The 27963-nt window shown below is 39.3% G+C and overlaps 3 protein-coding genes across 3 annotated transcripts in view; 2 read left to right on the forward strand and 1 right to left on the reverse strand.

The window, feature by feature from the left end:
- Positions 1-234: 234 nt before the first annotated feature.
- LOC140665941 (uncharacterized) lies at positions 235-15902 on the reverse strand. The gene has a single exon (XM_072892553.1). The coding sequence runs from the start codon at positions 14172-14174 to the stop codon at positions 12453-12455; it is 1722 nt and encodes a 573-aa protein (XP_072748654.1). The 5' UTR covers positions 14175-15902; the 3' UTR covers positions 235-12452.
- A 2076-nt stretch (positions 15903-17978) lies between these two features.
- Positions 17979-19028, forward strand: LOC140665942 (mitochondrial intermembrane space import and assembly protein 40-B). Its single transcript, XM_072892554.1, has one exon. It carries the CDS (start codon positions 18110-18112, stop codon positions 18605-18607), a length of 498 nt encoding a protein of 165 aa, XP_072748655.1. The 5' UTR covers positions 17979-18109; the 3' UTR covers positions 18608-19028.
- Positions 19029-19975: 947 nt separating this feature from the next.
- Positions 19976-27963, forward strand: part of Sima (HIF-1 transcription factor component sima) — a 43117-nt gene continuing 35129 nt past the window's right edge. Inside the window, exon 1 of the mRNA XM_072892552.1 lies at positions 19976-20510. Coding sequence (XP_072748653.1) covers positions 20467-20510 — 44 coding nt within the window. The 5' untranslated portion in view covers positions 19976-20466. The remainder of the gene's footprint in view (positions 20511-27963) is intronic.

The raw sequence follows: 27963 nt of genomic DNA on the forward strand, positions 1-27963 counted from the left end.
TTGAGTTTGCAGGTATGTCCCATTACAAAATACATAGGTACAGTAAAGTATAAATGAATGAAGACAAAACGCGTTTGTGACAACCTAAAGCCACTTCGTAGGAATAAAGGATATATTTGAAGGTAAAATACATAAATACAACAGGAATTATATCATTTTAAAAACAGGATCAACGAGCGTTCTCTTTGTTAAAAAAAAAAAAAAAAAAAAAAAAAAAAAAAAAAAAAAAAAAAAAGCCGAAAACTGTTATTATCACCCCGTGTCTCGCTCTTTCTGCTATTTTCACTTTATTCTTCCCCACCCTTCCGCCTTAACCGCGATAGCGAGATCTCCCAAGTCGGGAGGTAATTTCGGTGCCTGATATGCGCGGAAAGGGGCAGGGAAATCTCGAGGCGATTGTATCTCGGTCCCCGTGGAGGCCCTTTTTCCCCTCTCCCTCCCCACTCCCTCTTCCCGACACTCGACGGCGAGACAGCCCCCGGACAACAATGGCGCGCGCTTGCGTTCCCCGTTCACATGTGTGCGAGAGAGGTTTCTCCTCTTCCTTTCGTGGCTACGGAGAACGCGATCGGATTTTATGTACGCGTCTAACATTGCGCACTACTGTCCGCGAGAGAAAGAAAAAAAAAAAAAAAGTGAGAGAAAGAAGGATCCGGATATACCGTAAAGTATGGCGGCGTATGACGAAATATAGAGAGGGATACGGAGGGCACGACTTATTGTTGGCGTGCTTCGGAATTCTGTAGTACCCTAACGCGCGCCTAATTCATCTTCTTCTTCTTTTTCTTTTTCTTTTCGAATTGCCCTTTTCAACGAGCCTTCCAAGGCCTTCGTCTATCACCGGTTTTTTTAAGCGAAATGTCAGGTCAGATAATGACTGAAGGGTCTGTGTTTTTGGCGCACATTCATCGCTAAATATGACCGTCTCACCTTCGCCAACGTGACTCGGCAATTAAACGACTGAATTTAGCACTCTAAATGCGGTGTTAAATGCAGGTGCGAATGCGGGTATGATTTTTAGCCCGTCACGGGTATGTGGACACCCGAGTTAAGATCGTTCAAGGCTCTTTGATCGTTTCTACTCATATCTCGTAGGTATCCGAAATAGCGCAAAGAACGTGTAAAAACATTTAAAAACGGTTTTATAAATTTAGAGAGCGTACGTGTGTGTGTGTGTGTGTGTGTGTGTGTTGCGTGTGCCCAAAAGATGGCCTTGCAACGTCTGTGACGAAGGGTACCGAAAGATTGATGGAATATGACGGGATATAAATATAGAAATAGCGGGACGTTGGAATGTGTTTCATTCCAGTTTATAGTCTTTCAAATGTCCTCTTGAAATTTCAAAATCGCTCTGTTAACGAATTTAGGAGGCTAAGACCATCAGATATAAAAAATAATAGGAGAGACGTTTAATTTTTAATGCCCACTAGCTTCAAATGTATTTCGTTACCAAAGATCCTTAAGATACCATTATGGCAAATATAATGAGAAATTAAATATTAATAAAGCAAAAACAAAAATATAGAAGCAAAGATTGAACGTAAATACGTGAATTATATTGAAAGCCCAGTGGCGAAACGTTAACGAGGCGCAATCTTTGTCGACGATCTTAACGTAAATCGAATGTAAAAACGGCGGAACATTTAATCTCTATCTTTTTAACGCGCTTTTAAACGTCCCAAGATTGCCGACGAACGTCCCTTATCGGGCGAACGCCCGACGATTAGCAGTCGATCGATGCAAAATCTGGGATTTCCCATCGCGACGAACTCACCCTATGCTCCTATGCCCATTTTTCATCCCCAATCCGCAAAGTCCGGCGACGTCGCACTCGGAAGCCCTTTCGAAGACTACGACAATGTTTCTGCGCTCGCGCGCGATGCTTCCTAATTACCTGATGCCGTGACTAGCGTTACATAACGACGACGAGACCGGCGAGGGTTTCAACGAGGCACGATATAATTTCCCCATCCTCTCTGCCGTCGATATACAAATATATATCTATCGGCCCAGCGTCGAAGTTTAACCCTCGAGCGAGCAGTTGTGCCCCGAGCCGTGACGGGCAATGGTCTCTAAAAGGGGGAACGGAGAGAGGGAGGGCCCGGGAATTATGTATATGCGCGCGCGTATATAACACAATCTTTTAAATTTATTACTCCGGGCAATAACATGTAAATGCAAACCGTTCGTAAAACGAAAAGATCACACAACGGCTCGTGTCTCTGACATGTGAATGTGAGATTTTATAATTTTTCACCAAAGAGAATTTTTTTCTAGGAAAAAAAGCTCTAGGCTTTTTAAGCCGGAAAGCCTTTTAAATGTTGAAAAAATTGTATATATTCTGTTATATAACCCTTTAGGCTGTCGGCTGTCGGCTGTCGGCTGTCGGCGCACGGTGGCAGAAAATATTTTGCGGTAAAAGCGATGGCTATCTTGGACACCCTGTATACACGACCGAGCCGTGTCCCGAAGGGTCGTAATAACTCCGGCGGCTATCGGCCGGTTGGCCGCGTAAAAAAATCCTTCTCCGGCTTCCTCAAATATCGGCAATATCGAAAAATAGTGCGGTCGAAACGACCGATCCTGGAAATTGCTCGGTAGAACATCTACATGGTGAATATTTTCTTGGAAAACTTGGGATTTTTCTTCGCATATCAAAACGAATCGTCCGCGAAAGGAGATTACTTTGTCGGGAAATGAAGAAACTGGAACTATTTAAAAAAAAAAAAAAAAAAGAAGATAAAATCAAACAGATACAGAATAATAGCGATCAAGATCAAGCGAAAAGCTACTTCTATTACTTGTTCGTTCTCTTTCAATAATAGATTTTTTTTTTGTCCAGTAAGAGAATCAATTGATTCGAAATATCGAAATCAAGATTCGATATCGAGATTAAGCTAGATATTTAAACGGTTAAAAAAAAAACTACTGTTTGATATTACGTCGACTTCCTTCAAATATTCCGAAATTATTAATGGCGATGGTATGTACGTATCGTACTTTGTTAATTTTAAGCATTACATTTCTCGACTACGTATAATTACCAAGTAATTTCTGCCGTCATCTGCGTGCGTTCACACGGCTCCGGTTCCTGGACACCCTGTATATATCCCGTCGGTCTGCTTCCCTCACATCCCGTCAATAATTCGAGCGATAGATAAAACCGAGCTCGTTCCCCCGGAAATTCCGCGCCGCCGCCGAGGCAAATTTTTTTTCCTTTTTTTTTCGTGCACATGAAAATAAAGGCGCCGATCTGGACGATCGGCAAAAATTGGCCAGCATCAGCGGAATGCAATGTCGCCTATACTTAAAGACAGAAAATCACGGCTGAATGGAATTTTCACTCGCAGCAGTAACGGTGGAGGAAATTACATGGCGCCAGCTGTAATTCGACTTTCTTTCTTGAAAATCTTTTTTCCAACAGAATGCCGATTTTTCTTAACAGTGAAAAAATAAAAGATAAGTACATAGAAAATGCTACTTTCGAATCCTTGAAACAGTAATAAAGGTTCTGATAATTTACAAAAATTGACAAAAGAAAATATATCTTAATCCAATATAAATCATTATTGTGTGCGTATATTATATACAAGATATTTGTCGAGGTAGTTTTTTTTTTTTTTTTTTTTTTCCAAACTATTTTACTTTTCGCAGAGTTGTATTTTTCGGTGATATTATTTTTCGCTTCTTCAAACTTTTTCCGGTTTGTTTTTAGGATTTTCAGAATGCTTTTTCTGTAGGGATGCATCTGAAATAACATTCGGGAATCAAAATGCTGTATTTTCGATCGATAGGAATCGCACAATATGTATGTATAGAGGGGAGTATAGATTTTCCTAGACTTTTCTACGCAGCTTTCCCATACCTTTTTTCTACAATGGCACTACCGAGTTGCGAATCATTCTCGGCCCCGCGCCATTGTGCCCTGCAAAGTGCCCGTCGATCCTCTTTCAAGATTCCGCACATTTTTCACGAGGCAAAAGCCGGCTCGGCACGAGGGAAATTACGGACGCGGTTAAATCCGACGGCTCTTTCTACGAAACGCGCGAGTGTGCTAATGACTTTTTGAGATATACGCCCGGGACGATTAAATAAACGTTCTTTTCGGCCGACCGACCGTTTTTTTCCCCCCAAAACTATATATATTATATAGGCCAATATTGCCTGTAAAATGAATGCTTTGCACTCCAACGATTTTAATCTTGCGAAAAATTAAATTTATTTCTGTTAATCTTCGATATATTTTGCAGCTCGAAAACAAAGCACAATATATATTTTCTAGCTTCGAAATGTTGTTCGTCTCGAAAAATTCTGTTAATTTTAACATCGCTGGCGAAACATTGCGTCGTGTCATTGAGATATAACCGAGGGATACAATTACGCTATCTTTTACTTGTGAAGCACGAAAAAAACTAATAGACAAAATCTCGCATTCATGCGGAACGATATCTTATCAAAGTCTCACCGTTCACTAGATCGACTGTCAGGGCTGAGGGCAACGAGAGCTACTTTTTGTCGAGATATTTGGAAAATTCGTGCCAGGTCACGGGAGGAAGGGCTCTTTCTCGATTACCGATCCCCATTTCGATCGCGACCCCTTTACTCCTCGATGAGCCCCAGTCGGTCCCGACATTTTTTCTCTCTCTTTCTCTATCTATCTATCTATCTATCTATCTATCCCTATCTCTATCTCTATCTCTCTCTCTCTCTCTCGTCGCGGCTTGCTCGGTGCGGTCGTGCGGTCACGTTGATCGATCGTTACCGTGTAACGAACGAAACACGGTCTTCCCTTCCAGCTTCCCCTCCCGCCCTTCGTCCCTACGTCCGTTTCTCCTTGAGCGCGCGCTTTGAAAAGGGCGGGCGCGGGACAAAAAAGACGAAACCCGAGCCGGCTCGGACGTCGCTCGGGTTTCTAGAGATGCGCCACGTTGAGAACGGAAAAGAGCGACAAGGAGGAAGAAAGAGAGAGCAAACTGCGATGCGAGGGTCTGTGAGGGGAAAAAAAGGGGGACGGATAGCGAGAGCGAGCGAGCGAGCGAGCGAGCGAGCGAGAGAGAGAGAGAGAGAGAGAGAGAGAGAGAGAGAGAGAGAGAGAGAGAGAGAGAGAGAGAAAGATATGTAGAGTGACCACGATGACTATGACGCGACGCAGCCGCCGTTTCCATTTCCTGTACCGCGACCGCGACGTGAGAGAGCTGCAAAAAAAGGGTTTAGGACGGAAAGAGACGAAAGTGTGGTGGGAAGAGGGGGAGGGGGAGGAAGGAGATGGGACGCTCTGCGGCTCGAGTGCCAGAATCTAGCAAGTTCATCAACGTCGGTCTGCGTAGAATGTTCGTTAATATTCTACAATTGTAGGTTTTTATCATCATAACGAACTTGTACTGCTTCTCGAGAGGCGTATGCGTGTGTTGTACGTATACGCGTAATATGCACGCGAGGATGTACGGTCAGTAGTTATGTCACTGATTGTGAGCGAGGGCGGATGGGCCTGCAGGAAACAGGAGTTCGAGATCTGATCTCCGCAGATTCAAAGGCCCACATTCATATCATACATTTTATACAGATATGCGACAGATGTGCGAGAGAGAGAGAGGGGGGGGGGGTGCGATTTGGCAGAATTTTTCTAAATATGTAGTATGTAACATAGCTAACGTATTTGAAAAAAAACTTTTTTTCGAGCTTGACGTTTTATCCGTCATCATATTCTTGTTTCATGAAAGCGTTCCAAGAAAAGTGACCTCTATAAATAAATATAGAGAATGCCGTGAAATGTGATGTAAAATATAAATGCATAGTTTAAATTTTTATTTCAACATATTGGTATCAGTTTCGTTAGTCATCTTGTTATAAACGCATGCTAACCGACAATAGTCAGAATCGCCTATTAAAAGTTTGTTATTGTGCGTATTGGTCTCTGCATGAATAAAGCGGAGCAAATAGTTTCATTTTTATCGAAGCGTTCTGCGAAGAACGTGAAGATAAAATTATTCGCTTATGGAATCGCTTGTACAGAGGGAAAATCTGCTTCCATAAATAAAAAGATTTTTAAAAGTGTCGTGAAAAAAAAGATTTGAATCAATTGGAGAATCGCGTATTGATAAAACAGAACAAATTAGATTTGTTCTAATTTATCGGAGGGAAAAATACGGGCAAAATTACTCATGTCTGTGTCTGAAATGGAAGTGAGTTTGCTTCCGTAAATAATTTCCATAAAAATTCTGTAGAAAGTGCTGTAAAAAAAATTTGAATCGTAAAAGAGAAATACGAATTGTGTATTATAATTTTATGCACGCTTTCGTGGCTGGGTGATTGATGCTTATCTTGATAGCGATAACGTTCACAGACGAATGCTTCAAAATACAAAAGCATCGTAGCATGAGCAACGCGATGTATACGAAAGATGCAATTCACGAAATGTAAGATGTGTCTTTGCTTCTTGTTGTTAATTGAAGATTACTTAAAGATTTTTATCTTTCTCCCAAAAATATATATGTTTCAATTTGAATATAAATCTTTTTCCTTTTTCCTTTTATTTAAATAAAATAATTATCAAGAATCACATCTTAACAATGTAACAGGAATTAAAATTTTAATTATGACGATTGTTTTATTTTCGTGAATTTTTATCGGTGAAAATAAAATAGTTTTCTTACTATAAACTTTACTTTAATTATAAAGACAAAGTTAAATCGGCATAACTGTTGTTGCACTTAAACTTTTAGACAGTATCAGCTGTACCGTAGCGTCGTTTCAGCGTTCGTATATCAGTGAATTTCTTTGTCCGACAACCGTAAAGGGAAAAAACACGGTGCGTCGGCGAGCTCGATGTTAAGATGATTGTCGGTCACGTGTTAAGTCGTTTAGCGAGCGGCCTTTAAAAATACGGATAGATTTTAGAACACTGGAGAGTCTTCACGTTGGAAACCTGTACGGCGTTAAGCGCGAGACAAACAACCATATCGTGTATCTAATTCGCTGAAAATACCTAACTGGAGAACACCTATTCTACCTAAGCCATCGTTATAACGACTATAAATTATATGAAAGGAAAAAAGATGAATAAGTAGGAAAATGTGCTAATTTTAATGTCCTGTTTCCTTCGAAGTGAAAGACGAATCGCCAGGTCATAATGAGAAGATGACCGTCGTCGACCCTTTACATGTCACGGATTTTTTGAGAGATAAAGTACACGTAGTCCTTCCCAATCCAGAAATCCATTCTTTAGCGAGTTTTTTTTTTCTAAAAATTCATCCTCTATACTAATTTATATAATTCTAACCCGAACCTACATTTTTTTCTCGAAAACTATTTATACGAAGCTTATTTTTAGCAAAATTCTGGAGGCATTAATGGTGCGTTACAGATTATTGATTTTTTTTTTTTTTTTTTTTTTCAAAATATCATTTTCGCCAAGTCGGACTAAATATTGCACGCATATATTTGTTTCAGGTGCGTAAGGAATAATACAATGCAGTTAAGAAGCGCAAGCCTATTCTTATCGTGATGTTCGATCATCCTCGACGTTCAGGACGAATCATCAATTGGAGTTTCCGCTTTCGCGCGACACGCCCGGCCGATGTCTCGAATAATTAATAGACGGACGGTGAGTAACGAGCTTTTAATTGCTGCTTTAAGCATCGCGGGACGAATATCTCGGGCGAACGTCGTTTTTCCGTCGCGTCTGCCATTCGTCGTCGTTAATTGCGTCGCGACAATTTTGTCCTCCCTCGTAAAAGGCGCCTCGCTTTTCTCCGAAAAAGAGATTGTAATCTTACGTCTTCTTTCGCTTCTCCCAACTTGACCCGTAACCAAGTAACGCTAATTATATCGGTTAGGTTTTACGTAACGATCGACGATGTATGTGTTTTTTCAATTTTCGTGCCAAGTATCGCAGAAACATATCGTTAGCTTCAACTTTCGCGACACCGGATCGTTTTTCGCAACTAATTCTCGAATTTCGGACGATAAATGAGCCGCACCATCAGTTCGCCGTGTTATACGTCAGGACTCGGTTCTGCCGAGGATTAAACCTCGGATTATATCTTTCCCGCGGGAAAGAGAAGAGGGATAATTCCAGAACTCGAATAATTAACCGTGGCGCGCGACCAAGAAGGGGCTGATAAATGTTTCCCTATTTGTTTCCCTAAATGAACACACTACGCAATGAACTATAACTTTATACCTTAGGTATAAATTTATACTCGATAAATGTACAGGGTATAGACAAATATCCTCGCGCTCCTCTTTAGGGTATCAAAATAGAGATATTTATATTTATTATTACATGCCGTATAATAGTCATATAATGATTCGGGTTGGGGTGAAATTAAAATTTTATTGCAAGAAATCCGGAAGAGGCGACGAAAACTCGACGAAAAGGACGCTTTCTACAGCGAGGTGAAACCACCAGTCGATTGGAAACGACTAGTCGTTATCATACGGCAACGTCGCTGGCAAGATGTACGTACAACGATTCTTATCATTCGGTGTCGATCGCGTCATCGTGGCATCGATTTTCGCTCTCGAAACGGCGACGTCGCTCGGCTGGAAACGCTGAATAATGGAGGCGAGGAATTCGAAAGAGATCGAGAAGGAGATCCTCCAAGAGAACAGAGAGAGAGAGAGAGAGAGAGAGAGAGAGAGAGAGAGAGAGAGAGAGAGAGAGAGAGAGAATTCTGACAAGAAAAGCGCTGCGAGGCCTAAATAAACGACCTGAATTTATACCTGGGCCTCAAGTCCGTTGCACATGGGCCGAACTGCGAAAAGCCATCATCCCAACGAATGAATCAAGCCGCTAATAAATCTACCGGTGAAGGTAAACGATCGCGAGGCGGGTCTCGGAGTCGAACATCACGAAGTCAGATTGATTCGATTATATTCAGGATGGACTTTTACATCATACATCTTTATCATCCTCTTCCGTACTTCGGATTTATATGAACGTTTGAAAATATATTTGAATTGCAAATCCTGTGAAAAGTAGGTGTACCTTTTGGTGTGTTTTCTTTCTAGTGGAGCGTGATAAATCGCGACGTACATTTTAAGTCCTCGCCCATTAAATTAGATTCCGTTGCTCAATGATTATTCGCACCATAGACACGCTATCCGTAAAACTCAGATGTTTAAATAAATCTGCATATTTCACAAATTAATACAGAAATTAGAGATGAATATTTTGACGTGAAAATTTTGACGAAATATGAGAAAGGAATTTATTTCTCTATTTTTCGTCTTATCTTCTTGTTAGTTGATTTTCTGGTATCTGCGGCCAAACGTCAACATCCGCGACGCCCTTTTTAGATGCATGCTACGAATTTAAAAATTTGTGGCTTACTGCAAATATATCTGAGAGATCTGCGTCTTGAGGATACGCGTAACCCAGGATCCATGGGATCTACATGAGATCAACAATGTAGATCTCTCTAAAGATATACGAGAAGTTTTATAATCTTTCTTCCCGCGTGGCTCAAGAGCAGGATAAATTTATCTATGCACGAAAGGACTCTTCAGAACGACACCGAAAACCCAAGATTCCGTAGACACTCTCTCTCTCGTTGGACCCGCGATGGAACCGCGAATACCGTAGCAGTTACACATGGAGTACCGTGAAACCGGAGAGAGAACCTCGAAAACCGAACGTGCTGTCCATCCTTCAAGAATACGGGCGACGTCCTCTATTCTTCTCTCGAGGATACTGAATAATGGAGGACCGAGACGAAGAGAGAAATCGCGGGGAACCGGGGGAACGACATCTCACGAGTTCTCGAGGGTCGGACGGCGAGGCCCGAAAACGCCGGCCCGAAGAACGTTAGTAGATGCTAATGCGGCCCTAAGCAAACGGGCATTTTTTCTCTACCTGAAGTCGCGCTCATTGCAGGTGGATGGAACCTCACGTGTGTGTACGAGCGACGATCATTTCAACTGTCCTCCTCTCCCACCCGTTCGTAAAGTCTACCGCATTTATGCGTGTGTGTGTGTGTGTGTATGCGTGTGTATGCACGACGTGTGTTTATTCGGTGCCCGTCCGGCCACCCGCTCACCGTCAACAACGAACGCGGCACGTACGGTCGTTGTGTCGGCGCGACGGCGATTATACAGGGTGTCTCGAACGCGAACTCGAGACTTCCCCGAATCGAAGCGCGGCTAACGTTCGCTCTAAAAGAGCGAAGTAAAAGACGAACGAGAGGGGAACGACGGCGCGCGGATGAAGAAGGACGGTTGGTTACCCTCGTCTTGGAGCGGTTGAAGGATGACTCCGGTGAAGTCGGACTTTGGCAAACATGCGTCGCTCGAGGCGCGTTTAATTCGATTTCAAGTGGACATTCGAAAATTCGGAAGAGTCAGATTTAACGGTATGCTGTCGTAATCGCGAGAATTTCGTCTCGACTTGTAATTAAAATTAAATATCAACGAGAGAAAAATCACGTTCGAGGATAATCTTTTTGTAAGAAGAAATCTAATCGTAATAAATCGATGGAGAATAAAAAGATCGCTTACAATCGCTTTTAGTTCCTCCAATTAACAATTCCTCTAATTCTTACTTAATGCCGATTGCAATTAGTTAAATGCTTGGTTTTTCGGAAATGCTATTAACCAACATGCACATAAGAGCCTTATAAAGCCGATACAGGGTCTTTCGCCGTGCTAAAGCTTAAAACGCCTGCTAAAAATATTACAAAATTACATTGGGCGATAAGTTAATAATAAAAATTTATAACATTTCTATTATTTATCGTGAAATTGTATATTTATTGTTCATGTATTTTTACCTTTTTTTTTTTTTCTTCTTTTCATCATACATTAAAGTTAATTCTTTTCATAAATACGAATCGTAATATATCAAAAGGAAGAATCATCGATTTATTACGGCTGTCACTCGCTATGCTTTCGGGACACCCCATACATGCGCACGGAGAGACAGATGTACCCTATGCCGACTATGCGCGCTATAGACCCACCCGCATGCACTTTTAACGATCGAGATGATAAGTCGCATGGAACAGAGCGAGAGAGAAAGATAGAGAGAGAGAGAGAGAGAGAGAGAGAGAGAGCGGACGTGGGTTCTCTCTACGGATTAAAGTGGCTCCACACCGAGAAGGCGAACAGAACCCGGATACCCGGGATCATAATCCGATATAACCATCCTCGTCACGACGAAGAAGCCCAAGTTCTACCATTTGGATCGTCGTCGTCGGAATACTCATCTGCAAATTATTTTTCACGTCGCGAGAAAGAAGAACGATTTGGAACGGACTGTAGTATCGAGTGTCTACGATTATTTGTCCGTGTGTATAAAACTGTCCAAACTATCATTCGGATGCGTAGTATCTTCAGCACAGATGAATGTGTTAAAAAAAAAAAAAAAAAAAAAAAAGGGACCGCTTGTAAAAATGATTCTGCTAAACGACGTATATCGCGCTCGACGGCATTTGTCTACCTACATCATAGCCTGGGTTAGGTTCAGGAAAGTACAAAAGGGGAGAAAAGAGAGGAAATTACTCGAGATTATCGACTATACGCGAAAGGACTCTTTATATCCCCCAGGGATACCTTTAACGTTCCTCCGAATTTAACACTGAGGCAGGTTGTTTTTTTTTTTTTTTTTTTTTTTTTTTTCGTATCATATTTTTTGTCCAGAAGTTTTTTATCTTTTCGCCATCCTGTTATTTAGATTTACTATTTGCATAAAGTCGCTCTCGCGTAAACCTTAATTGTGTATAGAAAACCGTCGACAAGAACGAAACGAAACTGCAACAGTAACGATAATCGCTCTGTTTCCGATATTGATCGAGCTTCCTCCGATATATCCGGCAAAATAATACCGTATAGAACGGCAACTATAAATTAACGGTTATTAAACGATCGGCTTTCTTAAACACACAGTTTGAGGGGAGGAGAGAAAGAGAGAGGAAGAGAGACAACGCGATATAGGCGTCATTATGAACGTCGCCTACATCGATTATCTGTCGTCTGCGTGAATTACGCGTAAAGTGGTAGTTCATGCATACAATCTACAATATTACGTAAAAAATATAAATACCGGGGCGTGTACTCGATTCAGACAACCCGTATTGAAGAACTTTGCATTTGATCAACTTTGTCAAATGATCGCTCGATAACAGTCATCTTCTTTCGCGATGTTATAACGAGTCGCGAACACGAGCATATTGAGATACCGAGTAAAGTCGTCTAAAAATTGTCACCTTGTTGATCTTCAGTGAGAATCTCGGAGATTGCGTTCCGATTTTGCCTTTATTGTTAAATTTTATCAATTTTCATTTTTTTCGAGCACCTGATAAGAGGAAGGGGAGAGCAGTTGCGAGACCGTTTGCGAAAATCTATCGCGCGTTTGCTTTGATTCATAATAGTACAACCATGATTACTATTGATATTATTGCAGGTTGTTTACGCGTAGAGACCCAACACATGGCGTAATCGCACTTGACCATTGTCTAACTTTGGGGAAGGAGAGCGTGATAGCTCGGCGTCTCGTAGAAGCCGGCGGCGGTTTGAAGGGCGTGCAGGGAGGTCGCGTGATGCCTGTGTATCGTGCTGGCGTAAACGCTAGAGACGCCGGCTGCGGCGGAGACGCCGTTGGAAGCACCGAATATGGAGGAAGAGGAGATGGAGGAAGAGGATGATGAAGAGGAGGAGGCCTGCTGACCGATATGTGAAGCCGCCCGCGACAGCAACGTCGCCGACGGCCTTCTATAAGGATGATGGACGACCGCCGATGTACCGACGCGATGATGGCTCGAGCTCGAGCTCGCAGCCGCGATATTGCTGTACGCCTGCTGATAAGACTGTCGTAGGATACCGGAGATCGACGCGGACGTCGGGGACGTGACCGACGATGAAGAAGAGGAACTTCGGTCGCTTTGGTGAGGTTGATGATGGAGCTGATGAGTCGCGGTGGTGCAATGTTGCTGCTGCTGCTGCTGCTGCTGTTGCTGCTGCTGCTGCTGCTGCTGCTGACGGTGTTGATGATTGTGGGCGCGCATAGCGCGGAAGTAATGTTGATAAATACCTGATATGACTGCCTTCTCATCGGCGGAGATGAGGTTGGCTGGTACAGCCGTACCGGAAGCCGTTGGTGTCACGGACCGTTGTTGCGGTTGCTGCTGGCTATGATGCTGCTGCTGATGATGATGAGCGTGCGTGAGACTCCGGTGATGATGAAGATGATGATGACTCGGCGGCTGCTGTTGGGGATGATGCCGTCGCTGAGATTGTTGCTGCTGTTGCTGCTGCTGCTGCTGCTGCTGCTGAGATAACGTGGCCGCGGCGTTGAGCGCTGCACGATACGAGACCGCCATGGTGACAGCGGACCTCCGGCCGTGGCTTCTAGATATTAGACCGCTGCCAGAGTCCGTAGTAGCTACCACTGCCGCGGCGACCGAGGACGACGCGATGGACGTCGTCGGGGACACGACTGAGGTAGACACGACGTTGGTGGAAACGACATTGTCATTGGACGGTGGTACGACCGTCGTCGTCGTGGAGGAAGAGGCAGCGGCAGCGGCGATCGAGATCGCTGCGGTGGCGATTGTAACGGCGGCTACGCCGCCGGAAGCGGCTGTCGCCGTTGCCGTCGTGGCTCCGCTCCTACGACCGCTCCTACGGGAGGCGGACATGGGCGCCGTCGTCTGTGCCGCCGGCGGCGGCAGATTATTGACGAAGGGGCTCCTCCTCTCACGTTCGGCGCGTCGATAGTAGCACGGATGGATCATTAGGAGGGGTTCGCCGCCGCCGGGGGGCGGTTTTGCCTGACTCGGCAGCTCATACTCGACGCTGCAATCCACGTGGAGCGGCTGCGAGTAGTCCTTGTATTCCTTGTAGTTGTTGATCGCCACGGCGGCGGCCGCGGCCGCCGCTGCCGTTGCCGCGGTGCTCGTTGTGTCCGGACCATTGACAGCGTTTACCGTAGTTGACGATGAATTGCCGGAGGAGACAGCGGCAGCGGCAGCCGCGACGGTGACGACTTTGTCGATATCGGTAGACGTCGCCGGCAACACTGTCTGGCCGATCACCCTGCCGACGGACGACGCGACGGCATTGCCGCCGTGATGATGGTGATGATGATGATGATGGTGATGATGATGATGGTGATGCCCGTGTCCGTGGTGTACCGCGGCACCTACCACTACTTCCTTCTCGTAGCAGGCGGCGGCCATGTTGTCGGGTGCCTCCTCCTCCTACTATCCGGGCTTTCGCCGGTGCGCCGCCGTCCCTTCTTGCACGCCCGACGCTGACGACCCACGATGACCCACGATGTCGAACGCTAGGCCTTCATGACGCCCAACTCTCGCGATGATTTTCGCCAGCGACGGTGCGGTTGCCCGTCGTCGTCTCGGCCAACCTTTTCACGTCGCTCCGTTGTCGAAGAGCGTCACGACTATCTCGTCGTACTCGAGAAATTTCTCCTTTCAGGTGAGAGCAAAACTCGCTGCCAATGACAATCACGACCACCACGACCACGACCACGACCACGACCACGACCACGACGACAACCACGACCACCACCACGACCACGACCACGATCACGACCACGACCACAACGACGACGACGACGACGACGACGACGACGACGACGACGACGCCGACGACGACGACGACGACGACCACGACGACGACGACGACGACGACGACGACGACGATGACGATGACAATAACGACGGGAACGAACTTGACAGCGTGATCAGTGACAACCACGACGATACTCCCCGACTGAATCCATGCACTCACGAGTGAGTCGGAGAATAAGATTACAGCTCATCGCCGCGGTAGCCTTAGCCAAGGGTTGGACCAAGAGGATATATCCAACACCGAGGAAAAGCTTTGCGAAACAAGTCCAGCGCGTAAGCAAAGAGATTTTATCGCATGTTTCTTCCTTATTTCAAACGAAAATCTCGTTTTAACGTGCCAATTACATACGAGGCTCCGATTAAACCCCCGGCGTTTTATGCTCGCTTTATCCAGGATGGTCGATCCTCTTTCTCGTCACCGCTCGCTGTCAGGACCACCCGTTGTCCCGCAGCCCTCTTTCTCGCTCCCCTATCTTTTCTTCCTTTCTAACTCTTTTCTTCTCTTCCTCTTTCTTTCTTCGTCCCTTCTTCACCCGTAGATGCCTTTCACGCGTGCTTCACTTCACTGTCACGAGCTGCTCGAGGACCCGGGTCGCGTAACCCGGTCGTCGTCGACGCCCGCCGCCGCCCCGCTCGCAAAATCAGTCCCACCGCGTGTCAGCTTCTCGCCGGGGACCTCCGTGAAGCCGCGTGGCGTAACCGTGGGAAACGTCAGTGTACAATAGCGATAGCGTATCGTCGGGGTATATCGTCGGGCCCGAGCCGACGTCCGACTGACTGGGCGTAGTAGCGTGCGGTTCGCTCGCGGCCGCCTATGTCCGTGTGTATGTCTGTGTGTATGTTTGCGCGTGTGTGCGTATGCGCCGTCGTATAGACGCGGCGCGGCGTCTATATCGCGCGACGCATGGGTCCCCGGTGTCGTTCCGCCTTCTCGAGAATCCTCTCTCTGTCTTTCCCCTTTTTCCCCTCTTGTCTCTTTCTTCCTTACAAATATACGTAAACCTTAATGCACGATATACGCGTACGCGAAAACTCTCCGGTGCCACCCCCGCGCGCGTGTATGACAATTCGTCTCGCTCGTATGCACGGACGTGCGGGCACGTCCCACCGCGACGGATACGCGTGTATATGTATGTGTACGTGTGGTTGCACGCGCGCGCGCGCGTGCGAGAATGTAACGTGCGCCTGTACTTGTGTGCGAAGAGCGACGCGACAAGTAAACGCGCAGCTCGAACGTCATGCACTGACAGCCGAGCTGCGACTGAGAACTGAGAGCCGAGAGCTAAGAGCCGAGCTCCTAGGGGAGCCTCGACGTCGACGGTCGACCGGCTCCCTTCCCGAATGGGCGAATTGCATTCGCCGGCAGTTCGCGCGTGGTCGATCGTCGGCCGGACTAATGCCGGGTTTATAATACGCTCCGAAAATGATGAGAGTCCAATTATTATATATTTTTTTTTCACGATTCAAGTAACCATATCGGGAAATATATATCTATTCATTCACACAAAAGTGTGAATGAATCGAAATTTATTTATTTAGTTTTTCTTTCGTTCGAATGTATGTTGGTGTGTGTGTATATTTTCACAGCACTGTTAAACTTGCAAATTTTACTGAGATAATAGGAATATTTCAATTCTTTTCTCGCAGTATAATATTTTTTATCTAGTTTTATTACTTATTCTTTTTTTACATTATTTACAAATAATATGTAATATCGGAGTAATCATGCATAATCGTCTCAGCAATTTATAAAATTTAAGATCCTTTACCCTCGATATTTTATTGAGAATAGAAAACATTTAAATTTTTTTCTCGCAATATTTTTATCAATCTTTGTTATTTATTCTTTTTACATTATGTACGAAACATATATCGGCGGAGTATCGGAGTAATCATGTGTAATCGCCTCCACAAAATTAACAATAAGATATTTTAAGATATTTCACTCTCGTTGTACATTCTATTTTATGCATCTGAAATGAAATAGGTATAGATCGCAAAAAGAAGAAGTTAAAAACTTTGTAAAAACACAGATAAGAAAAAAAAGGAATTTTTTTTTGGTATAATCTCTCGGAACAGTAAATTCTAACGATAAGTCTAGGTTTTGACATTTTTCATACAGGCGGATCTCTTATCCTACGACCCTCTTATGTTACAAAACCTCTTATCCTACGTTAAAAAAATCCTCTCATGCTACGACCGTGAAAAGGAAATTATATCCCCACTCTCAAATTTTTGTCGTAGGATCAGAGGTTTAAAGGGAAGATTCCGGACCAAAAATGTCGTAGGATAAGAGGTCCGACTGTATTTGTGTGGCAGCACTGCGGCCTCTGAATTATCGGCGCTACTCGTTACTATATATATATATATCTACTATCACAAAGCACGTGAAACGTGAAAGCGAGTGAGTCAGACCAGTCAGACGTCACCGTGCAAGCACATCGTGCGTAAGTACCGCGAACCTTTTGCAATATATGTATATGTGTATATATATATATTATATATATATATATATATATATATATTTGATGCAAGATCGATATGAGTGACAAGGCAACGCTTCCGTGTAAGATGCATTACTTAGATATTTCTATGTTAGTACATTCATTATAATCATATAAACGAGACTATGGTTAGCTCGTGAAACATAACCTATACGTGCCTTTCTCGAATTATACTTTATCGTCGTAACGAGTGTGATAATTATCTGTTCCGTGAATGATGCAACTCTATATTTTAAAAAGTATTTTTCTTTGTACGTTTGCTTCTCCAAATAAAGTAATTCACGTCGCTGAATCGTGATAATTGTCACTTGCAAAGTGGATCGCAAATTTGCATTTAATTCTTCGATTCAGTCTCAAGAGTGTTCAGTGTTCTTTTCGTTTAAATTATTCATTTTCTTTTATTTGCATGGTCCTTGTTAATTTTGGAAAGAAAAATTTCGGAATATATAACATTATTAAGTTAACCTTGAAAGGTGCAAATCTTTCTACCAAAAATACCTTTAGAAAAATCTTAAATCATAAAAAGAACTAAAATAATTTCATATTTATTGACAAGAATAAAAATCATTAAATAATTTATGATATAGAAGTTTATAATAAAAAAAAACTTACAATCAAAAAATTATACTTTTATTTCTACATCTACCACAAAGGAATAAATATAACGCAATAAACTATAATTATATCTGCTTTTAGAGAACATCCGCTTTGTCCTGGTCTGGAAATAACACCCGTGTACTTGAAGAAGAACATTCTTGAAGCCGTTCGACAGTTTTGCGGTGAGGAGGGAGCCAAGAGTCCAATAGACATTTTAAAGTATAATCCTGCAGAGCGCAGATTTATTCTGCGCTGTTCATCTAACGCCTATACGCGGTTACGAGCCTCTCTGACTTTAGCCACCAAGTACGAGAACGAGACGTGCGTTTACACAGTACACCGAGCGTCGCAGAATTTACTGTCTTTCACTGCCGACAGTAGGACGTATAACCACGGAGAAGTAGTCCCGTCCGGTAATTAATCATGCCATTAATTCGCAAGCAAGGCAAGGACACCATTATTTTTGCGTCCAAGGAGGACCATGCGGTACCCAGCAAAGTCAATCTGCCAGATCCAGAACCTAGTCCCGGTCTGCTGCTGCCTAATGGTGAGATCAACTGGAATTGCCCATGCTTAGGAGGTATGGCGACTGGGCCATGCGGATTAGAATTTCGCGAGGCGTTCTCCTGCTTCCATTACTCGACTGCGGATCCAAAGGGTTCTGACTGTCGTAAGGTATTCGAAACAATGCAGGACTGCATGTTGCAGTACCCGGCGCTGTACGATAGTAGAGGCTCGTCGACAGACGACCTGGATGAGGCAGAGTTGGCTGAAGAAGCAGACAAGAAATCGTCGGTTTCCAGTGAAGAAAAGAAGAAAGCAATGGTCGCTAATCAGGACAAAATGTTGGAAGCAACATCCGAAGAAAGAATGAACACTTCGAGTACAAAGCAGGAAGTAGAGCGAGCCAAGACTAATTAAATATCTTACATACGTTTTATACACTTCAAGGTGATACTACAGTGTCTTTTTTCTCTTCTTTTAATGAATATCTGTTTCATTGAGAAAGCATAATATTACCTTGTCGTGTTGTGGTGTCGGTAGTATTTGCAAAACGCGTTTTTATAACGCATAGGTAATGAGACTTAAAAGATGAAAGATCTCGCTAACCTGAACAAAAGTGATGTACGAAATGAATAAGTAAAAAATACGAATAAGTAGAAAATACAAGAAATGTACATTAGTTATTTCTGATATTTCATAATATTATCAGATCAAAACTTAGAGAGGTTAAAAGCACGTTTCTATAGAGTGATTTATGGTAAGTTGGTTTAAATACAACTGTGCAGTCAAGTTGTTCATAGATTTCATGTTCATCTGTTATTAAAAAGATTTTATTCATTCTGTCGCCTATTTTCTTCCTTGCGACTCTTTAAGGCTTGATTGTACTTATTCTTTATTTGTTGCCTTGTTTTATAATAGCAATGATTAATTTTTGACAAATTTCATATTTTCATCGAAAATATGCACTATCAGGAATAAATAATAAATAAAAAATCAAAATCTCTGCATACTACTTGTTTACATGAATCAGAATTATGATACTATTAATCAAAAGTAATTGTATTTATAAAAGAAAAATATATATTCAGTACTGTAAAATTATAAAATTAATATAAGAAATGTTGGAAAATAATTAATAATAATATTAATATTAAATATTAATATTAAATATTGATTAAGTAAAAGACATTATTTTGATTATTAATAATTTTTTTAATTACATATATTCTTTTAAAACAATTTTTGTTAATTTAATTTTATTCATTTATTTTAAAATAGTCTTAATTATTATAAATGCACTGTCTCTAAAAATTTATCTTGCATACTCTTATACGATGTGGCTGTAAAAAATTGCAATTTGAAAAGCTGCATTTCCTACAAAAAAGCATCTTTCGATCCACAATTTAAGCAATTTTACATTCTTCTATCTGTAAACTGACATAGTCGAAATATATTTATCACTCAAATAAAAAAGATTTATCAATCTTGTATCGAGAAGGATTTTATCTGTTTGTGTTAGGAGGTTACACTTTCTATATTTTACTTCTTTCTTCGCTTTTCAAAACACGAATACGTATTAACTTCAGTTAAAATGTGAAAAAGAAAGTATATAAAGATAGCTAAAGGAAAAATGGAGCGTTCGTACTCTTTCCTTCATTTAAACCTCCCGCGCATTCCTCTGCTCGATAGTATCCACGGTACGCCGCCAGATGGCGAAGCTTCATTCGCGGACGCCGCGTGACGTAAATCGTGCTCCTCTCCCACCCCTCTGTTCTCGATTTCGTTTGCGCGACCGTATGTAGTACGCTATCTCAATTCAGCGTCGCGGAAGATCATCAGCGTATCCTATAATAATAGTGCCACCACGTTTGTCAGTAGCTATAGACTGTAACATCAACGATACCGCTACACGTCACGTTTGACACACGCATTATGAATATATTGGTAGTTCTGTGCACTCGCTGAAACTCGACGTTCTCCGTCTTTCGGTTCGCAGTGCAACGCGTTGAACAGTAGTGATACGAGCGCATCGATCCCGATACCGACGCCGAGATAGACAAACAGAGAGAGAGAGAGACATAGATAGAGAAAGGGTGACGGGCAGAGTGCAGTGAGAACGAAGTTTACACGTCGATCGATAAAAAAAAGAACCGGAGCTCTCTTCTTTTCGGAGTGAGAAACGCGCGGGCCGGATACGTTCCTTGGCAGTGACCGAGAGTGTCCCGGTTTTGTGCTGGTGTAACGTCCTTTGGTCATCTTTCTCGTCGTGGCTCATCATGGACACCTATAGGAAGGAGAAGAAGCACAAGGAGAAGAGGAGGTGAGTCTTTATTTCGACCGTATGGATCTGAATCCTCAGCTGGTGTAGTCGTCCGAGTATTTGATTTTATTATCGACAGGTTTGTTTTTTTTTTTTTTTTTTTTTTTTTCAGCCAAATTTGTTGCATTTCTAATTTTCCTTTCTTGTTTTCAAACTTGTAAACACGTATTTATCTTATTCTATTTCGTTCTAGTTTTTTAGCTGAAAAAGAACAAACCTAATATTGATCATAAAATTAGCGAAACTCGAAACAAAGAGAGGCGAAGAGAGAGAAAGAGAGAGAGAGAGAGAGAGAGAGAGAGAGACAACGACGGGCGTGTTTGACGCAATCAGTCCGTTTCTTTGATGTCGGGACCATCATGCTGTCTTTTTTTCTTTATTTCTCTTTCTCTGTCTTGATTCGACGCTCTATCTCGCTCGCACTTCCCCGCGGCTATTATCGCCGTCGCTGTCTAGCGCCACGTGATCTCCTCATCGTGTGTCCTTGTCGCTCTCGTGGGCACTTTAATCAGACCTCCCGCTTTCTCGTTTTCTCCCTCTTTCAATCTTTACATATTTGTTTTTAAATTTTTTTAAACGGAGAAAGGAAATCCTCAAATGTCAATAATATGCCTCATCACTCCATTTTTCTCTATCATTTGATTCTAATCTTCGATTTCTTTTACTTTTTAACACTTGTTTGCTCTTGATTATTTATGATAAAGTTGCTATACTTTTTTATATACGTGGAATTATGAATAATATAATTGAGTAAAACTGATTTGGTTTATATATATATATATATATATATTTATAATATAATTTATTTACGTTTTTTATAGCTGATTTCTACTATGTTCTCTTTATGTTATTTTGTTTGTAAAGTTGAAAGAGAGAGAGAGAGAGAGAGAGAGAGAGAGTAATGTGTATAGTTTATTTTTATTTCTTTATAAATATGAATTAATTAGAACAGAAAAATATAATCGTGTACATGTTTAATGCTACAGGAAAAATTTCTCTCATTTTTTTTATTTCCAATTTTTCTCTCTGACATAACTGTTTCTCACATAACTTGCTGATATGTGTATGCTTTTTATGTCATATAATTATTTTAATCCACAAATGTAAGGCAATGTTTTTTAAACGCTTATAAATATTATCGATAGGATCTTTTTCAATATTTTATACATATAACCCGATTTTCTCTTTTCATTTTTGTTTACACGTTCGTAATTTTAATGTATACGCGATTGTATCGTGCCCATTATACCATTGTTTGCACATTCCAGCAGTTAATTAATATTTTAATATTTCATTATTTGCTATTTTATTACATAATGTAGTAGCATATTAATTTTTTTTTAAATACATCTCGTATTTAGCCTAAATTTATTTGTTAAATGTATGACCATTATCTATTTCGTTAATAATTGGATCTATTAATATACTTTTATCAAAGGTTAAATAGCGGAACATCATGTCGCTATTATGAGACTTCGATCGACATTTTCCGAGAAAAAAGATAAAAACTTCATGTTCATTTCCTCCTATGAGTCAGAAGTAATTTACGGATTTCGTTAACTTATTTAATGTATTATGAATGTGAACACAGACACGTTTCTTTGTTTTAAGAAGAAATATATAAATATTTGTTTAAAACATTTCGATCGCGTGTAATTAAACTTGGAAAATTGAAAGTGTTCTGATATTTATATTTTCAACTGTATGATTTACATAAATTTTTTTTTTCAATGGAAAGAACAATATTTCTTCCTGGTAATACTTTGTAGAATTCTGTAACATAGATTATAACACAGATTCTATAAACAGATTATGAAATGAGGTCAGTCATATCATTATAATTATTGTTGCTATAAAAAAAAATTCGCCTGGACAACGCTGCTCGTAAACATTTTCGAGAAGTTAACTTTTTTTTTATCGCGCGGATAGCTGCGTCCATGACTGCGCTAATTTTCGTATAATTAAGCCTAGAGCGACCTAACACTTATTCGTAACTTGTCTCTATCTACACTGGTCTATTTCATAAGAACGTAGAATGGAAAATTCTACGGTTATATCAACAGTTTAAAGTCCAGATTCTAACGCCGACTTATGTTTTTTTTTATATGTACTAAAATATGCTATGCATTTTTTCTTAATATATGCGTGCACGTTATTATTTAATGAACTCTAAAAAATTAAAACGAACAATATCTTTGCCGATGAAAATGTCTGACTATATACCGATGCATAACACATTACATGTAAACTACATAGTTTATTTGCAATTGTTAACAATCATTAAAGATTATGTGATTTCAATCAAACATTTTTTAAGTAGAAAGAGAAAACTTCAATTCATTTGTTTTTATAAGTCAGAAATAATTTACCGATTTCGTTAACCTGTTGAATGTAAATTTGACGAATAAATTTGAATAAATTTTTCAAAGTCATAATAAATTCATGGAAAATATCCCAGGCTGTTATTATATCATGATTTTGTGATTATTATCAAATATGAACAAAACATTTGTTTTATACAAAAAATATTGGATGATTTAGGAACATTTGTAGAAAAACAGTCCCTCGAGAAAGCTTTTATCAAGCAAAAAATTCCCCTCGTAAGGTGTAAGCGTCCGTCGCGCGACACGTGCAAAAATAACCATTCTGCTCGAAAATTACGAGGAAATCATGACCGGGGTCACATGATAACCATCAGGGAACTAGCAAGATCAGCGAAAATTGTCACGTTCGCCTGTATTAATAGTGCGTTTTAAGTGGAAGAAAATATCTGGGTGGTTTACGTGTAAACTTATCGCAGACGAGTTCCCAAAGTATAATAATAGCGACACCGGGTGATCATCATTTGACCCCCATTCACGGACTTTCCGTCACGTAGCCTCTAAAATCCAAGAAACAGATCTTTTATTGCAACATTAATTGATAATATATAATAAAAAAAGAGAGAGAAAGTTTTTTTCTGCTTATGAAATCTTTCGTCCATGTCTTGGACTTTCCCTTGCGTACGTAAGGCGCACGAATATATTTTGTGACACCGCTTATAGAATACGTAATTTTACAGTGTAAACTGCGATAGTAGAACGTTCCATTTTTTGTAGAATTTGAATTTGATTTTTCAGAGCATTGAAACGACAATTAATTAAGTTATCAAATATTGAAGAGTAAAAATTCTCGATAATTTAAATCTCAGCAATTTGAATACATATATGTATTATATATGATTGAATTTTTTAAATTAAATCTTTTAATTTTTGAGTTTACTTTTAAATCTATTGAATAATAATGTAACATAATTAATATAATTAATTTAAATATTAAATATTAATATAACATAATGATATAAATATATTATTAAACTCATTATAAAACATTTTTATTTATTTCTCAGTCAATGAGATATTTTTGTTTAGTTGATTTTAATCGAAATTTATCATAGTGAAATAAATCAGCTTAAGAAATTAATAGAGCAAAATTAATATTAAAAATGTAATCTATATGTTTTTCATTAATCCAACACAATCTAACTATCTCATATACCAACAAAGAAACTACAATATATCTCATCGAGCGATCGACAATGAGGCAATAAATAAAAGAGGGAAGCACAGATTACTATGTCAATTAAAGCGTCTACTGTGACAGTTATTTCTCTATATAAATGATAAGCGGGGGGAACGAGCTCTCTCCGCTGCGGGCTAGATATTTTGCTGGCACGTATGTGTGTCTACAGGGTGTTCCATTTCTAGTGGATTCTATCAGCATTATTTGTCAAAAAGTCAGATTTTCTCGAGGTTGACCTTTCCTCGACAAAAAAAAACGGAGAGATAATCGTAGTTTTTTCGAATAATTAGCGAGGCAAGATAAAGAGAGACTTTCTAATCTTGTTGATCATTGCAATTAATCTTAAGTGGGATTTATATACTTTAGTGGGATTTCATTTTTTATTTACTCTTACAGATATAACTAATTTTTTATTATTGTGAAAAGTGCATATGATAATTTCCCTTTACATTTTCCCTAATGAAGAAGCGGTTCTCTTCTCCAAACCGGTTGGTCAAGGACTTTTATTATTATTATTATTATTATTATTATTATTATTATTATTATTATTATTATTATTATTATTATTATTATTATTATTATTATTATTATTATTATTAAATACGATGCGCTAAATATGGAACACTCTATATACTTCGATGATTATATAGCGTGTATTCACGACAGACAGCGGCCTTCTGGAAAATTTTCTTCTCTGATTAATTACATGTATATACATTAAAAATAAATCTCTTACAAAACTTGTTAGGTTTAATCTGCAAGTAAATATCTCGAAAAGTTTTTAGAATTAATAATTAATCTCTAGCAAATTTACTTCGTCTATAAAAGTATTAATATAAAAAAATTTAGAAGCTTGATTTGGCAGATGTTTTATGATATTTATACCTTTTATTGTCAAAATAAAAAGTCTGAATAAAAATGGAAATTTAATATATAGATAATTTTTTCTTCTTTATTTATGCTGAGTATTTATTTATTTATTTATTTCAACTACAAATATTTTAATGCATGTTAATCATTACGAGTTAGTCGTGAAAGTAAAATAATTATAATAAATGAATAATACAAACATATTAGAGTTTCTGTTAATTATTTTGTCCGTTTTCTTTGATAAATAGAATCCACTATTTTTTATCAGGATTTTATTAAATGTAATGTTAATAGATAGTATTGTTTGTAACCAAAAGATTAAAAATGATGGATAAATAAATAAAAAATGCGCACCGTTGAATTCAAATAGAAGATAATTACGGTTTGAAAAACGCAGCGTTATTCTATAAAAGTCCAGAGAAACCATATTACTTTCTGTAGCTGCGTTTCACGCATATGCGCACATTTTATATAGTATACGTAACATATACTATTGATGAATATAATGCGTGAAACGGAACGCAGCTTGTAAGAATGAGTTTACTATCCTTTAAATGTTCCGGTCTTGCCTTTTCAAATTGATACTATTGTGTTTACATCGCTGTCATCCGGAAATGTTACAAGTTATCATATAAATTTTATATTAAATATATTTAAATATTTATATCAAAAACTCGTAAAGATTCTATGAAACATTTGTTACAAGTAAAATAATTCAATCGATTGCGACGATTGTTTACGGAATAATTTTCATCCCGGTAGCATTTCCATTTACGTAATTGCATTATATGAGGATTACGTGAGCGACTCGCGAAAAGGTACATTACTCGCGATTGCGCCCGTCGATGCAGATTATGCGAGTAACTTGCTCGTTACGGCGAAAAAACGCCGTAGATATTTAAACGGTTGCGGCCGCACGATCTGTTACATCGCACAAAGGTTCTGTTGTTTTTCTCTTCGCGCGCGATGCTCGTCGAGAATCGCGTTATCTTCCGTGATAGGAACGCTCGCGATTATGGCCGATCACCAGGCATTCAAATTACCGGAAAGTCATTAGACACGCGATCACGCAAAGTGGCCTATATATTTTACTGCGCTTATAAAAGATAAAATAATATAAACTCTCTCAGCGTTATAATTTATTTATGTTTAAAATTATTTTTTAATTTGAAATTTGTGGATTTTTTTAGCTTATTAGTATGTGTAAGTATGCAATTAGAATATATTAGAATATGAAAGAATATCAAAAAAGAATTCTAATTATATGTTTTTGATTTTTGTAATTTGTTATTTTTCTGAAAATAATTGTAAACTTTATATAGTCGCACGCCTGGATAAATCATTTATTTCTGGTTCTTTATATTCGTGCGGTTTAATCGCAAAAATAAGGATGTACTGCATAATGCAAATGTATGTTAATTGCCTTGTTTTTTTTATCGGTATCTTTCAATGCGAATAATACATCACTATCTTCTGTAAATTTGACTGCCTTTATTTTGAATTTCTATAGTACTTTTTAAGAATTTTTTACAAATTATTTTTTCTTTTATTTTGCAAAAAATGTTAATACTAATAAATATAAATAATCTTAATTGTTATATACTACTACTTATAAAAGATGTACAATTATATATCATATATATAATTGTACAATTATATATCATATATATAATTATTTTAATAATGATATTCTTAGAAAAGATAAGGCTTTTATATCTGATGTGAAATTAGAAAACAATATTTTTTTTGTGATACATAATAACTAGTAATATATAATCATTATGACTGTTTACATATGTATTAATATTTTTTACATTATAAAAAAAATAATTTATCCTAAAAAAATGCTATTATGTATATGATTATTTTAATAATGATATTCTTAGAAAAGACAAGTTTGTATATCTGAGATTAGAAAATAATATTTTTTTGTCATACACAATAACTAATAATATATAACAATTACGATTGTTTACATATCATATGTATTGATATTTTATGCAACATAAAAGAAAAAAATAATTTGTAAAAAATTCTTATAAAAATATAAAAACAATAAAAGCAATCGAATTTACAGAAGATAGTGATATATTTTCCGCATTGAAAGATACTAAGAAAAGAAAACAAAATAAAACCACGCAATTAATATACGTTCACATTATGTAGTACGTCGTTTTATATATATTTTTCATATATATGCACATATATTTATAATTTTGATATATATATATCAGCATTTTAAGTTAATTGGAGAGTGTTGGATATAGATAAGATAATCGAATTAAAGGGAAAAAATAAATATACATAACAATTTTTATCTTTCTTTATATATTTAACTTGTGCAGTCAAACTAGCGCTTGATTTTTTTTACATAAAAAAGTTATAAAAATCGGAATCTGCACTATTAGAAATCCATATGCCTAAATAAGAAAACTGATATTTGCCTAAAACTTTGAAAGTTCGTGCCAGGTCATTTTATTATTGTACCACCGCGCGCCGATGATAGAGTATCGTTATCGACGTTCTAGATAACGATCAAGCTGAACGTCCAACAGGAGCATTACTACCAATCTTTAGTATTACGCGAGCCGTGCAGGTCGATCAAAAGTGGATTGAAGAGAGTATGCGAGAAAGTGGAGATGATGATTATGCCCTAGTTTGAGTTGTTCACGAATTTGTGATTCGGTAAATCAAATTAGTGACACGCGATTGACCTCATTGATGATTCAACTTTTGATTTTGAGCCTTGTTAAGATAAAGAAGAAAAAAAAGTCGATCGAGAGATATTAAATTAAAAGTAAAATAAAACAAGATAAGAGATAATAAAAAAATTCTTTACTGTTGTTTGTTTCGGAAAAATTTGAGACGGTTCGAAAAAATTGAAAAGAGTAGGACAAATGAAGAAAAGTGAAAAAGGTGATAATTTTCTTTTATCAAACTGAAACGACCAAACACGAAGAGGATAGATTTTCACGGAACAAAGGGTGCAAGGAGAAAGGAGAAGGCAGGTTAGAAGGAGTAA

This window comes from Anoplolepis gracilipes, chromosome 5, assembly GCF_047496725.1.
Source record: "Anoplolepis gracilipes chromosome 5, ASM4749672v1, whole genome shotgun sequence".
NCBI lineage: Eukaryota > Metazoa > Arthropoda > Insecta > Hymenoptera > Formicidae > Anoplolepis > Anoplolepis gracilipes.

Excerpts from the sequence above, each read along its gene's own strand:
- LOC140665941 (XM_072892553.1), bottom strand. The coding sequence starts at position 14,174 with ATGGCCGCCGCCTGCTACGAGAAGGAAGTAGTGGTAGGTGCCGCGGTA.
- LOC140665942 (XM_072892554.1), top strand. The coding sequence starts at position 18,110 with ATGCCATTAATTCGCAAGCAAGGCAAGGACACCATTATTTTTGCGTCC.